This window comes from Kryptolebias marmoratus, linkage group LG4, assembly GCF_001649575.2.
Source record: "Kryptolebias marmoratus isolate JLee-2015 linkage group LG4, ASM164957v2, whole genome shotgun sequence".
Taxonomy (NCBI): Eukaryota; Metazoa; Chordata; class Actinopteri; order Cyprinodontiformes; family Rivulidae; genus Kryptolebias; species Kryptolebias marmoratus.
The window spans coordinates 29,849,915-29,862,758 of record NC_051433.1 but is presented as its reverse complement, the minus strand read 5'-3'; the positions used below and the strand labels follow the sequence as shown (position 1 = coordinate 29,862,758).

The 12,844-nt window shown below is 46.2% G+C and overlaps 1 protein-coding gene across 4 annotated transcripts in view; it reads right to left on the bottom strand.

Annotated features, from left to right (window-relative positions):
- The window catches only part of plxnb1b (plexin b1b), a 93,744-nt gene that overhangs the window by 14,921 nt on the left and 65,979 nt on the right, over positions 1–12,844 (bottom strand). For 3 of the 4 annotated variants that reach the window (XM_037975183.1, XM_037975185.1, XM_037975184.1), the window contains 20 exons: positions 11,848–12,004; positions 10,661–10,769; positions 9,279–9,387; positions 8,158–8,916; positions 7,112–7,246; positions 6,906–7,028; positions 5,966–6,059; positions 5,720–5,886; positions 4,982–5,133; positions 4,772–4,877; positions 4,156–4,292; positions 3,842–4,015; positions 3,525–3,744; positions 2,956–3,198; positions 1,639–1,818; positions 1,413–1,561; positions 1,221–1,321; positions 908–1,125; positions 653–831; positions 501–567 (listed from right to left, as the gene is read on the bottom strand). In XM_037975183.1, the coding sequence (XP_037831111.1) occupies positions 501–567; positions 653–831; positions 908–1,125; positions 1,221–1,321; positions 1,413–1,561; positions 1,639–1,818; positions 2,956–3,198; positions 3,525–3,744; positions 3,842–4,015; positions 4,156–4,292; positions 4,772–4,877; positions 4,982–5,133; positions 5,720–5,886; positions 5,966–6,059; positions 6,906–7,028; positions 7,112–7,246; positions 8,158–8,916; positions 9,279–9,387; positions 10,661–10,769; positions 11,848–12,004 (3,579 nt within the window). The remainder of the gene's footprint in view (positions 1–500; positions 568–652; positions 832–907; positions 1,126–1,220; positions 1,322–1,412; positions 1,562–1,638; positions 1,819–2,955; positions 3,199–3,524; positions 3,745–3,841; positions 4,016–4,155; positions 4,293–4,771; positions 4,878–4,981; positions 5,134–5,719; positions 5,887–5,965; positions 6,060–6,905; positions 7,029–7,111; positions 7,247–8,157; positions 8,917–9,278; positions 9,388–10,660; positions 10,770–11,847; positions 12,005–12,844) is intronic. The other variant, XM_037975186.1, reaches the window with a different exon arrangement.

The window sequence follows — 12,844 nt, the reverse complement described above, 5'->3', positions numbered from 1 at the left end:
GCCTGCTAGCTGTCTCTACTTGTTGCGACCCCGGGTTTGATACTTCCTGCGTCTCCATCTTTCAGCACTTATGGTGAAAACACGGCGCCGCACAGAAAGCTGCTGCCGTAAAGCAGCGTCATGTCGCAAACCCACATGTAAAGCAGCGTCATGTCGCAAAACGGAGGTTCTTCACAAAATAGTTATTTTTTCTTCTCATTTATCACTTCTATAAACTGAATGTATCACGATAGACACTTTTCTATCCTCCCCATGATATGTATCGTTATATCACTAATGGAGATTATTTTTTTGCGTAGTCTCTTGTAATTTTTAAGGTGAAGTGTTAGCAGCTTTGTTGAATTTTCACTGAGGGTTTATTTTGACCTGTTTTGATGGAAAACTGCTTCCATTAGAGCCCAGTGATTAAAAAAGAAAGACATTAAAAATGATGAGGTCCTGTTTGTATGAACGGTGTGAAGGGAACATTCCTCTCAGGGTGATCTGTATGACTGACTGACCCGGAGGAAAGTGTAGAGACAGATGGACATCCAGTTTGTCAGCAGCTTCTCCACCACCGTCTCAGTTCTGTAAAGACATGTCACAGACAGATGAAAGTGAGCAGCCTGGATCCACAGCCACAGCCTGACTACCTCTTTCTTTGTTCTTTTACCTTCGCAGCATCAGTTTGGGGTTCTTGGCCACATACTGCTCAACCAGGTCGTTCAACAGAGTCTTGAGGATGTCGGTGAAATACTCCAGCTTGCCGTGAAGCGCCACGGTCAGCAGCGAGGCGACATAGGCCCGGTCCCTGGGAGAGAAGGTCCGCTGGCTCTCCAGGGTGTGAATGAACTGAGGGAGACGAGGGCTCGTTAGGTTATCTGCAGAGCTGCGTTTCAGCAGGATTCCCCGTGGTGACGATGACTACCTTTGTGAGGAAGAGTTTACTGTTCAGCAGGTTTGACAGCTGCACCAGGCCCTGCTCCACCGTCTGCCGCCGGCACTCCTGAACGTCCAGGTCGCGCCTCAGGGGAGACTCCCGGTGCCCGGGGAAGAAAATGCGCTCTGCGTACATCCGGTAGTCAAGGAAGGGGATTCCTGAGCCCACCAGGTCACTGGACATGTCCATCATCTCTGTCATCAGGTCTGGGTGGAGGTGAGAGGAGAGGAGAGGGGTGAAAGGTCAGGATTTCTGCCTCCTGTTCTGTCTCGTTCTTTCCTGTGGCAGAGCCACTCCTTACCTGTGAACTCTTTCTTGCAGCGGTCTCTCACACTCGTCTCCAGGTTCTCCAGTTGGATCTGGACCTTCTTGTAATCTCGGAGAGCCTGCTTACTCTTCCTCCTGTTGGGGATCAGAATGTCTCTGAATGACTTTAAAGTTTGGAGGAACAGATGTTTTGGTTCACGATCAAACAGCTGCAGACCCCACTGACCTGTAGATGAGCACGATGATGAGGACAATAAGGGCAACTATGGACGCCCCGACGCCAACTCCAATCTGAGCCTCCAGGGGGAAGGTGGACGGGCTCAGGTTGTCATACTGAACCTTGCCCAAAGGGAAGTTCAGGTTGCCCATTTGGACCTAAAAACCAAGAACCTTTACAATTAGAAAATACTGAAACAGCTGAGCACGTGGTGTAGTTTAGGTGATGGACTCACAGTGAACTCAGGCAGCTGATCGGAGCCCTCACACTTCCTGCAGTTCGGACCTGGAACAGGTTGCTGAGGGGGGGGCTCGCAGTACAGATGGTTTCTGGTCAGAGTCTTTACAGCACACACCCCTTCTCCTATCAGCACCACCACCTCCTCTTTGGTGATGGCCAGGTCCAGGTTGTCGCCCTGAGAACACCGAGTCAGACTGCTTGTTGGGGGGATGTTAGAACCAAGGCAAAAAACAAAAACAACCTCAGTGTTGGCTTTAAATCAAACTGGATGACTCTGATTAGATGTTTTATTGTTCAACCAGCTCTAATCAAACCTTTACACAAATGGGCCCTTTGTGATGGACAAAATAAAATGTATTCAACTAAAGTATTATTTTGTGGAAGCGTTCAGAGCCCATGATGATGTCCGTAATCGTTTTTAATCACAAACATACAATACTGACTTTCAGCTCAGAGATTTCTACAGATTCTTCAAACTTTTTGATGATATCATGAACGGTAGATGATGGGATTCAACGTCTTCCAAATTTTCTGTTGTGGAACATTAATATTATCAGTACTGTTTTTAGACACAGACTGGTGACCCTCTGCCCATCTTCACTTCAGAGGTTCAGCCTCTTTTATACCCAGTCCTCTTCCTGACCTGTTGGTAACTTTATTACAGGCAAAATGCTCCTTCAGATCCGTACCACTCTCTTTTACAGCCTTTTGTTGCCCCTGTCCCAACTTAAGGTTTGTTGCTGTCATAAAAATCAAAATGACCTAAAAAGTACAATTTCTTAGTTTAATCATTTGATATATTTGCTATATTCCATTAGAAATAAAATATGGGTTTATGGTGTTTTTATTGACATTTTACACAATGTCCTGACTCTTTTGTGATTGGGTTGTAGAATAAATCTGTCTGGCCCTGGATAATTATTGTCTATTTTCTGTGAGCATGGCTGTTCTACGCCTCCTCCCACATTCTTCCCCAGTGTTTATGATTTAATCCAACTCTGCCCAGTGTCTCTACTTTCAATCTGATAAACATTATAATGATTAATATCTAGTGGATTTCAGGAGGAATGGCTTGTTCCTTAGATTAGAACTCCGTGGCAGGTTATTAGTCCATCATCCTTTTGGGAAAATATGGAAATAAGAAAAGTACTCAGATAACTATCCAGACCGGACAGCTAACAGTGCTTAAGTCCACACCATGGGACATGCACTACAGTCTGTACATCTTCCATCCATCTGCACAGTAGCCATGACTAGTTGTTATAAACTGGGATCAGGAAGCTCTGAACAGATGAAAGCAAACATCTCTGACCTCCAGCTGGATGAAGCTGCCGGGGTTGTAGCGGTACGCCTTCACAGGCTCCAGCTGGTTCAGGGGCTGCAGAACCGGGTCGGGCTCGTAGCTGAAGGCCTGAGAGTTCAGAGCGCTGAAGTCAAAGCACAGGTTGTCGAGCAGGAACTGGACGGTGACCTTTGACCCCAGGATAGATGAGTTCACCATGGGAGAGCGGCACAGTATCAGTGAAGAGGAGTTGACCTCGCAGCGCTCCTGAAACTGATGAAAAGGAGGGTGCAAATGAGACAGATTAAATCTGTGACCAGCACTCTCACACACACACACACACACACGTTATGTCTCTCTATCTTTGCAGGGACTTTCCATTGACTTCCATTCATTTCTACAGCCTAACTACAGCCTAACCCTGACCCCCACCCTAACCCTAACCATTACCAGTACATAGTTAACCCTAAACCAAACCTTAGTCCTAAACCTAACCCCTAACCCAAAAACATCATTTCTCCTCGTGGGGACCAGGATATGTTAGGAAAATTGTCCCCACAATGTATCAAATACATGGCCACACACACACACACACACACCTGCTGGACTGAGCAGAGGGGCTCTCTGCAGCAGATGGGGACAGGAACCGCTCTGACCAGCTTTCGGAGGGTCCTCTGCCCCTCTTCCCTCTGCTCTCGAACCCTCCTCTTCCTCCTCCTCTCTGGGCTGCTGGACTCGTGGGGAAAGACGCTCACCACCATCAGTGGTTGCTGCACCACATCCAGGTTGTGTCCAGACAAAGAGATCGTTCGACCGCCACTAACAGGGAGGAAAATAAAGAAATCATTCTCTCTTTTTTTGAGGCGAAAATAAAAACAGGATCTGAGGAAGAACGGGTGGAACTGAGCAGATGTACCTAAGGAAGCTTCTGGGTGGGAAGGCCTTGATGATGGTGGGGTTCTGGGTGTAGTTGTAGGAAGAAGCGTTGAGACGTTTGGTGGTGCCATAATGAAGTACGACCCGGTAAAGTCCGGTCCGGTTACTGCTGCCAGTCACACACTGAACACTGGAGCTCTGTACGTCTGACACACTGACAGAAAACATCCATTCACAGTGAAACAACTGTCTTTATGATCTGCTCACTGACTAACAGAGGTCAGAGGTCAGACTGCACTAAAGAGACTGTGTGTTAACAGTGAATAATTAGTTCATCTGCTGATGGTTGCTTACATGGAACAGGAGACCCCTCCCACGCTGATGCTGAGGTCAGAGGGGCGGCCCGTTAGCAGGTTTCGACCCGTGATGTTTAGGGTTGTTCCGCCTGCCTTCGGACCCCTGTCAGGTGACACTGTTGTTACAGTTGGGTCCTGAGAGGAAGAAGAGGAGGAAGAAGAGGGACAAACTTAGAACCAGCTGGAAGAAGAGCTGAGCTTACAGAAAGTCCATGTTTGGTACCATAAAACACTGCCTGGCTCATTAGACTCACACTTTCATTTCCATTTCCAAGTCTAACATCATTGTTTGACATCTGTTAGCAAAATAATTTCATGAAATACTCAAAGTAATCATTAGATGTACATCTACAACTGATTAACCTCTGGAGTCAACCAATTCAAGAAGGCAGCCACAGCTGACTGACATTTGCCAACACTAGAATTTACTGTGGCAGTAGCTGAGAGTCCTCCCTAATATATACTCTGAGGCAACACATCACACAAAATATTTTCAAGGGTTAGTAAAAACAGCTACTCTCATCATTTCTCATTTTAAGAGGCAGATGAAACGCATTCCTTCAAGGAAAGCTATGCTTTTAATTTGTGCAACAGATGAGTTGAATCTGATGTACCTGGTAGCAGAATTTGTGTGTGGACCAGCCCAGCTCTCCTCCGCTCACTCTCACTGACACCAAGTCCTGCTTCCCTCCACCGCTGGGTTTGGTTCTGCACACGATCCTGGGGAACAGACAGAACCGTTTCCATGCATGCATCTCTCTGTTATCTGATCAAAGAGACAACTGAGTGTTCGTAGCTTCAAGCTGAGTTCATGTGCTCGGTACCTGGAGGAGACCTCATACAGCTCTGGGACCACAGAGCAGGGAACTCCAGCTACCATCACAGAGTGGAGGATGTCTTCAACCTTCTGACCCAGGTTAGAGCCTGAGATTGTCACCAAGGTGCCTCCTTCCAACAGGCCCGAAAGAGGCTCAATCTGGAGAACAGATGACAGCTCACTGCATCAACTAATATCACACAAGAAGTTATTTCTCTTTTATTTACAAGTTTCTACCTCATTTAAAGTCTTTATTAGAAGTAGTCATCATGTTTTGGATGTTCAAACAGTCACATGTGGTGATAATTAGTTTTACATGTCTGTTACCAAAGTTTCTCTTGAACCACTGAATGGATTTCAATGAGAACTCTCAAAAAGTATTAATCTGATGGAGTTAGTTTAATTCAAGATGTCTGCCACAGCTAATCAATCTTAGCCAACACAAGACCAGCTTGATGAGCAGTATGACTGGGCGGGGCTACTCACAGAGTGTATAAATGTGCGGGGCTACTCACAGAGCGTATAACTGGGCGGGGCTACTCACAGAGCGTATGAATGGGCGGGGCTACTCACAGAGCGTATGAATGGGCGGGGCTACTCACAGAGCGTATGAATGGGCGGGGCTACTCACAGAGCGTATGAATGGGCGGGGCTACTCACAGAGCGTATGAATGGGCGGGGCTACTCACAGAGTGGATGACTGGGCGGGGCTACTCAGAGTGTATGACTGGGCGGGGCTACTCACAGAGTGGATGACGGGGGCGGGGCATGTGTTCTGTACATGCTCACTGCAGGACTCTGAATACACACATCTGGCTTGGGTGCTGCCGCACCACACACAGCTGTACTTCTGATCCGCCGTGTGGCAGCGACTGCAGTCGGACCGGCCCACGGAACAGTTGTACAGGGTCACTGACAGAACAGAGAGGATAATCACTCTGATGTTCAGACTGAAACGTGCTGGCAGGAGGAGTACTGAGTCTAAACTCACCGTAGAGGTTTGGAGAACTGTCCACATGAAATGTGTCCCTCCTCTTCACATAGACCATGGCGTTGTACTCTTCTACAGGAGCCGAGTAGGAGTACTGGAAAACAACAGGCCCATTTCAAAGGATGGAGTCAGCAAATGAACCTGATTTACATTTTAATTCAGCCTCCAAAATGTGAATTTATCTTTAAGATTAAATCAGAACTTAATGAGGATCCATGTGCATCAGTTGAATCGCTTATTCTCACATGCTGCTCACTGTGGGTTAAATATGTTTAAATTAGGACCATTCATGAGGTCTGATTGGTTAGAACGTGCAGATTTATTTATTGGGGGGGGGGGGGGGCATTAAAGCCCCATCAGTTGATGGACCATGACCTATAAATGCTGTTTCATTGCATACAAAAACAAGTCAGATGTTAGATTTTAACTCTTCCTAAAGTCAGAATGTTGGTTTCCCTTAAATACAATCACTTTCAGTGTGTCTGAGTTTCACATGTCAGATGTCAGATCAGATCTTAATGGGACCTCCTACGGGATCAGGTCAAGTGTCAATCAGCACCCACAGAACATGTGAGTGAAAACATCAGCTGGCTGATCTATATGTACACAAAAAGTCATTTGATTTGAAACAAACCAACATTTCTTGCGTTTCATCTGAACTACTTCCTGCTTTGCTTTGATACTGAGTGCTTTAGAGAGGATCTTCCTCTGTTCCTTTAATGTCAGGGCAATTTTCAAAAATAAAAAGCATATTTACTCTCTTCTATATGAAAGAGGTGATCACCTGAGACCAACGTGATCTTTGTCTGATTGTACAAACTGGACCCTGATTTCAGTACAGCAATGATTTGGTACAAACACATCCCAAACCACACATCACAGCCCTGATTCATTCACAAAGCTCTGAATGAATAAAATCTCTGATTCCTCCTAACCAGACCTGATGCAGCTGACAGGTGATGTAGAAATTTGATGGATTCATGTCGTCAGGTTCCACATAGGCGTCCACCAGAACCGTCTGACCCTCAATAACCAGAACACACTCGTACTCCAGCTTTGGGTCCTGAACACACACACAACTGGGGTTCACACACAGACAATGGGCGAGTTGAACAGAATCAAACAGAACCTCTCTGGTTCTTGCACCTGATAGAGGTGGAGGTTGCGAGCCAGTAAAGTGATCTTCCTCTTGACCCGGACCGGGAGCAGCGCAGAACCCTGGACCTTCTCCACGCAGGGACAGGCTGAAGAACCCCAGCTGATGTAGGAGCCTTCATCACCCTGTCGTTCAGAAGCAGAATGTTTTTCTCACAGTTTGGTTCTGTTTGCAGTCAAACATCTCGATAAACTCATCACTCATTCATCACAAAATGCATTCATAAAAGAAGTGTTTCACTAAAATAAGATACAGAAAACCTGCAGTCTGAAAAGCAGTAAGCTTATATGAGTTAAAGTATTCAGCCATAACATTATGACCAGTAACAGTGAGTGATTGTTCTTCAGTGGTCAAAACCAACCAAAAGTGAATTTAAAACACATAATGATCATGAAGGGGAGTGAAGGCTGGAACAACTGAAGAGAAGATTCCTGTTGGTTCTGACAAAAAAAATGTCAGAACCAACAGAGCATCCCAGTTAGCAGAGCATTCAGTTTGAGGAGCTGACTCCAAACTCTCCAGATCTCAGACCAGCCAAGCATCTGCGGGACATTGTGGACAAAAAATCCCAACCCACAACTTCCAGGACTTAAAGAATCTACTGTGGACTGATCGGAGCCAGAAACCACAGTGGACATTTGGGAGTCCACTTGAGACTGTCAAAGGTCCACAAAAGATCTTCAGAGGTCCATGGAAAACCATCAGAGGTCCACATGAGACACAAAGGAGTTCAGGAAGAGACATGTGTCAAAAGGAGGACTGTGTCAGTGGTCGTAATGTAAAGTTTTTCTTCGTTGTTCTTCATGGTGCAAAGTGTTCGTCTCATTCACTCAGACAGACAGAGGACTGAAGAAAAGACGTCAGGCAGAACATAAGAAACATGAACAGAAAAAAAGATGGTTGTAGAGTGAAGTGAAGCCTCCAACAGCAAACAGAACCAAGCCTGGAGGATCCCACGGCTGAAGGACAGGAGCTGGGACAGAAGGAGGAGGAGGAGGAGGAGGAACAGGAGGACGGAGGCAGGAGTGGAACTCACCGGCAGAAAACTATCAGCCTGATCATTCTGGTAATCCAGTTCTGGTTCCGAGTCAGTCTCCATCATGTGTGGGTAAGAGGGGGGGTCATGGTCCACTTCCCCATCCCCTGAGAGCACCGTGGGGGCTGAGAATGTAGCCGTGTCATTCTCTGCTGCTGCCTCAGCCAGGCTGTCACCATCTGACCACAGCAGCACCGTGGGGTCGGTGCCCCCCGCTTCACTCAGGGTGGGGGTCTGGGTCAGGTCCAGTTTTAGAGGCGGCTCTAACTCAGCTGCCTCTTCTTCTTCAGGCAGGGGGACATCAGACGAGGCTGAGGTGGGGGGCTCTGCCAGGCTTAGGGCCCCCTCGACTTCCTGGGTGTCGCTGGGGGGGGAGCCCGTCACTACCTCTAAGGTGGGGGGATCTGAGATCAGCAGGGGCATGATGGGCTCCAGGTCTCCGCTCAGACCGTCCACCCCGGTGACGGGTACAACCGCTGCAGTTGCCACGGAAACGCTGGGTGTGACATTCTGAGTGACAACCTGCTCCCCCGCTGCAGTGGCATCCTCTGTCCTGCTGGTCGTGCCGGGGGGTGGGGGCGTGCTGGGAGGCTGAGTGGTTGGCTCAGTGGCCGGAGGAGAGGTGGGTGGCTCTGAAGTGGTTGCTATAGTGACAACAGTTGTAGTGGGCGGAGCTGTAGTTGTTGTTGGAGCAGGTGTTGGAGATGTAACGACTACAACAGTTTTGGTCGTGGGAGGAGGCGAGGTGGGGAGTTTAAACTGGGGAGGAGGGGAGGCAAAAAGAAAAAAAATATCTGAAATGAAACGTGTTAAAGAACACTGATGGCTCATGAACAGCATGATTTGTTACAAATGAGTTCAACTAAGGAGGAAAATGAGTCAAATTCATTAGGCTCTGTGGAGATTTTCAGGGTTCTGTTGTTAGAACTTTAATCGGTAGAACAAACTGATGGCTTTTACTCAGAAAGTTTAAAGACAGCCTGAAGGTTTTCTCCAAACCTTCCTGTTTAGTTTGCCGTCACCCTGTCCAAGACAAAGATTCTGAGGAGGTTCTGGCCGCAGGATGTTCTGCTGTGTCCAGCTGCAGGTGGACTGATTACGTGGTGTCCGCTGTGACTTACATGCTGGTTGTAGATGATCACTCCATCCTCACACGTGGGCTTGTGGGTACACGAGTGCTGGTGAACGCACCAGTTACAGCCCCACCTGCTTAGAACACATCCCCGACATCTGCACACAGACGACAACAACAACACGTCCACATCAGAGACAGGAAGGGTCCACCTGTACCTGCAAACCGGGGGCGACGTGACCAAACACACCCGCAGAGCTCTGAGTCAACTGCTGGAAACAGCTGTGACCTTGAACTCCAAAGGGCTAATCCTTGACCCATGAGGGTTCTGGCTGTCCTATCTTACGTTAGGGGGCGCTGTGGAGCAGTTTGGCCACGCCCATTTGCGATTCCATTAAAATCGTGTTATTTCACGCGGGGGCCAAATTTCGGTGAAGTTTGGTGAGTTTCTGAATATGTTAAAGCTCCCAAATTTGTGATCTCAGAGGAAAAAAATTAAAAATAATAAGAAGAATTTGAGCGATTATAATAGTGCTTCGCTGCTCGGGTCTGATAAAACAGTAGTTTCTTCTTTAGCTGTATGATAACGAGTGTACAAAAAAATCAATCAACAGGATTTCAGATGTTGGCAGCTTTATGGCATTTTGATAAATCAAATAAATATTTTAAAGTGACATAAACAACACTGGTCTGAAGTACAAGTTCACAGGTATGGAGAGGAGAATAAAAACACTCAAAACAAAGAGGAAAATCACATTGTTTGATGGAGATATAAAAGACTGACAGGCAGAAGAACAGGGTATGGGTTATAATCTACTTTTTGATCCATCTCAATGCGAACACTTCCAAATCTATTTTAATATGTCAAAAATCAATTATGATTTAATGTTAATAATGTTAAGTTGAGAAACACAAAAGGCAGAAGTGCAGCGTCTGGACAGTTGATGGTGTGCACACAACAGAGACACTGAAGGGTTGGAAAGCCTTTCAGCTTCTATGAAGTTAAAGGAGAAAATGATGTTGACAAGAGCCACACTACATGCCAGCTGTGGTCACGTTTTCACCAAAGACTGTAAATAATAAACAGGCTTTTTTTTCTGAAATGGAAAACCAGCCTTCTTCCCATCCTAACATGACCGGTTGTTGTTAAGCCTGGACTTGTTGGTTAAAGCATCAGATGGTAAGTTGTTCTGTGTTTAACTGCTGTTAAAACTTATCTGGAGCAGTGAATGTGAGAAGGGATGGGCACTGACTTTCAAATATTTAAAGTTCAGTCAAAATGACCAGATTAGAGGAAATAAGGTGACCTTTTGTTTGTTTGCCTTGTACAAGCACCTGGCAGGGACACCCCAAACCTGATTTCTAACAATCACAATGCTTTTCCAGTTTGTTGACAGAGACAGGCAGGATAACTGATGAGCTGAAACTTACGGCGTGCTGCCTGACAGCTGTTTGACAGCCGTACAGTCGTAGAAGGTGAAATCCCTGGATGTGACGGTGACGTCCCCAAAACGGACAGACAAGGTGAGGATGACGGAGTCTGAGGACAGAACCACACAGAGAGACAGGATGAGAGTCCTGGGCCAGCTTTCTCATCAGCACACGAAGCTGACAGTCCGGTCCTCTGCTCTCCTCTGTTAGGAACGCTTCAGTGTCAGTTTTGATTAGCAGGATATCTGACATGGCACATAGAGCTGCATAAACTCACAGCTAATCTCTCCTGATGCATTTTCATCGGGGAGAGTTTGTTGGAATGAGGATTAACGATAGTTTCAGCTGTCGGACAGATGGTCTCACATTTGACTTTAGAACCCTTTGGTCAACCGAGGAGTTCATGGTCGACTCAAAAGGTTCTGCAAAACAAGCCCAAACTATCAGCCCTCCACCACCGTGCTGACAGCTAGTATGAGTATGCTGATATGCTGTTTGTTTGGTTTTCTCCAAACATGCTGCTGTGCATTATGGGTCAATATGATGTCATCTGTGTAAACGACATTGTTCCAGGAGTTTCGTGGTTCATTCAGATAAAACCTCACAAACCTAAGTTGTGCTGCCAATCCTTCCAAACAAGCAACAAGCTTTGACCTTCAAACTGAGGCCTGTAGAGCCTGATTTCTCTGAGCACTGCACGGTCTGACCTTGGGGTGAATTTGCTGAAGGTCAACTCCAGGGAAGTTTGGCAGTGATAATCTTTTCTTCTTTAGAATCAAGGACTACAAAGAGTTAGGAAATGGCCTTTAAGCCATGAAGATTGATGGGCAGCAACAGTCTTTCCTCCTTGGCATTGTGTTAACACACCTGTGGAAATGTTCATATTAAAATAGAGATTACTGCCCACTGTATAAGATGATTTAAACAAATAAATGAGCATAAAATGAGAAAAAAAAGGACTGGGTCAGATTAGACTTAACTCTATGGTTATTCATGCAACACAGGCTACATCCAAATCCTTCAGTCCACAAAGTGAACAGCAGTAAATAAATGCAGTAAATAAACTCCTGCAGCATCATTAGACCCAACGAGCAGTGCAACACACACTCTGGTTTTATAACACACCTCCAATCTGAGTGCTTGCTGATCACACAACATCCAACATTAAACAAATGAGCTGGACCCACCCTGTCCGGGGGGCACTGGGGGTATGCCACTGGAGGCAGGAGACTGGCAGCTGAGTCCAGTTTCAGTCAGGGTGGCAGGACTGTGGCTGTCCTGGAAGAAGCAGGAGTAGGACTCGTCCTTTTCTAAAACTGGGAGTCCTGGGATGGACAGGGACACCTGAAGAGAAACAAAGACTACATCACTGAGGCGTCGGCATGCAAATACACCCATGGACAAACGGACTTTGATCACATGGAAAACGTGGCGATAGGTGACTCCCCACCACCTGGATTTAACCAAGCAAACAGAAGCCAAACTGATACAAGGAGCAGCTTCACGTCAGAACAGCCATCCTGTGATCAGCTTGTGGAAAAAAGGTCAAATGTCTGACCTGCATCAAAATAAACACCTGTACGGGGCACATAACGTCTTTAAAGATTAAATATCGTTTCACATCTTAACTGATCAAGATCAGAAACGTTTGGTAAAATGAAAACCAAAACACTTCACAGTTTCCTCTGAAGCAAAGGTCATAAGGTCAGATCCAGATCTGAGCTGTTCCGGACTGATGGGTGAAGCTCCCAGCATACCTTGTGTTTACGGCAGCGTTATAGTCTGTAGATGTTCCTGCAAAAATATGAGCTGATAATATGAGGTCAGCTGACTACATGAAGATTTTTTTCTGGACTCCACTCAGAATCTCTGGGACGCGCTGAAGACGACTCAAAGCAGCGTCTCACTTTGTCTCCATCAGTACAAAGTCCCGGCTAAATGTTATACAGGTGGTGGATAAAAACATTCAGCTAAAACTAGTGCTGGGCGATATGGAAAAAATCCTACATCACGATATGGATAATTTTATATCACGATAACGATATGTATCACGATATGTCCCAATTACGTACGTTGTCAGTTATTCTCTGAAAAATATGAAAAAATAATCTAATTTCTTACCTTTTTCAAGCTTTATTTCTAAGTGACATTTAACTGAACTTTCACAAATGAGATCTGCTGCAT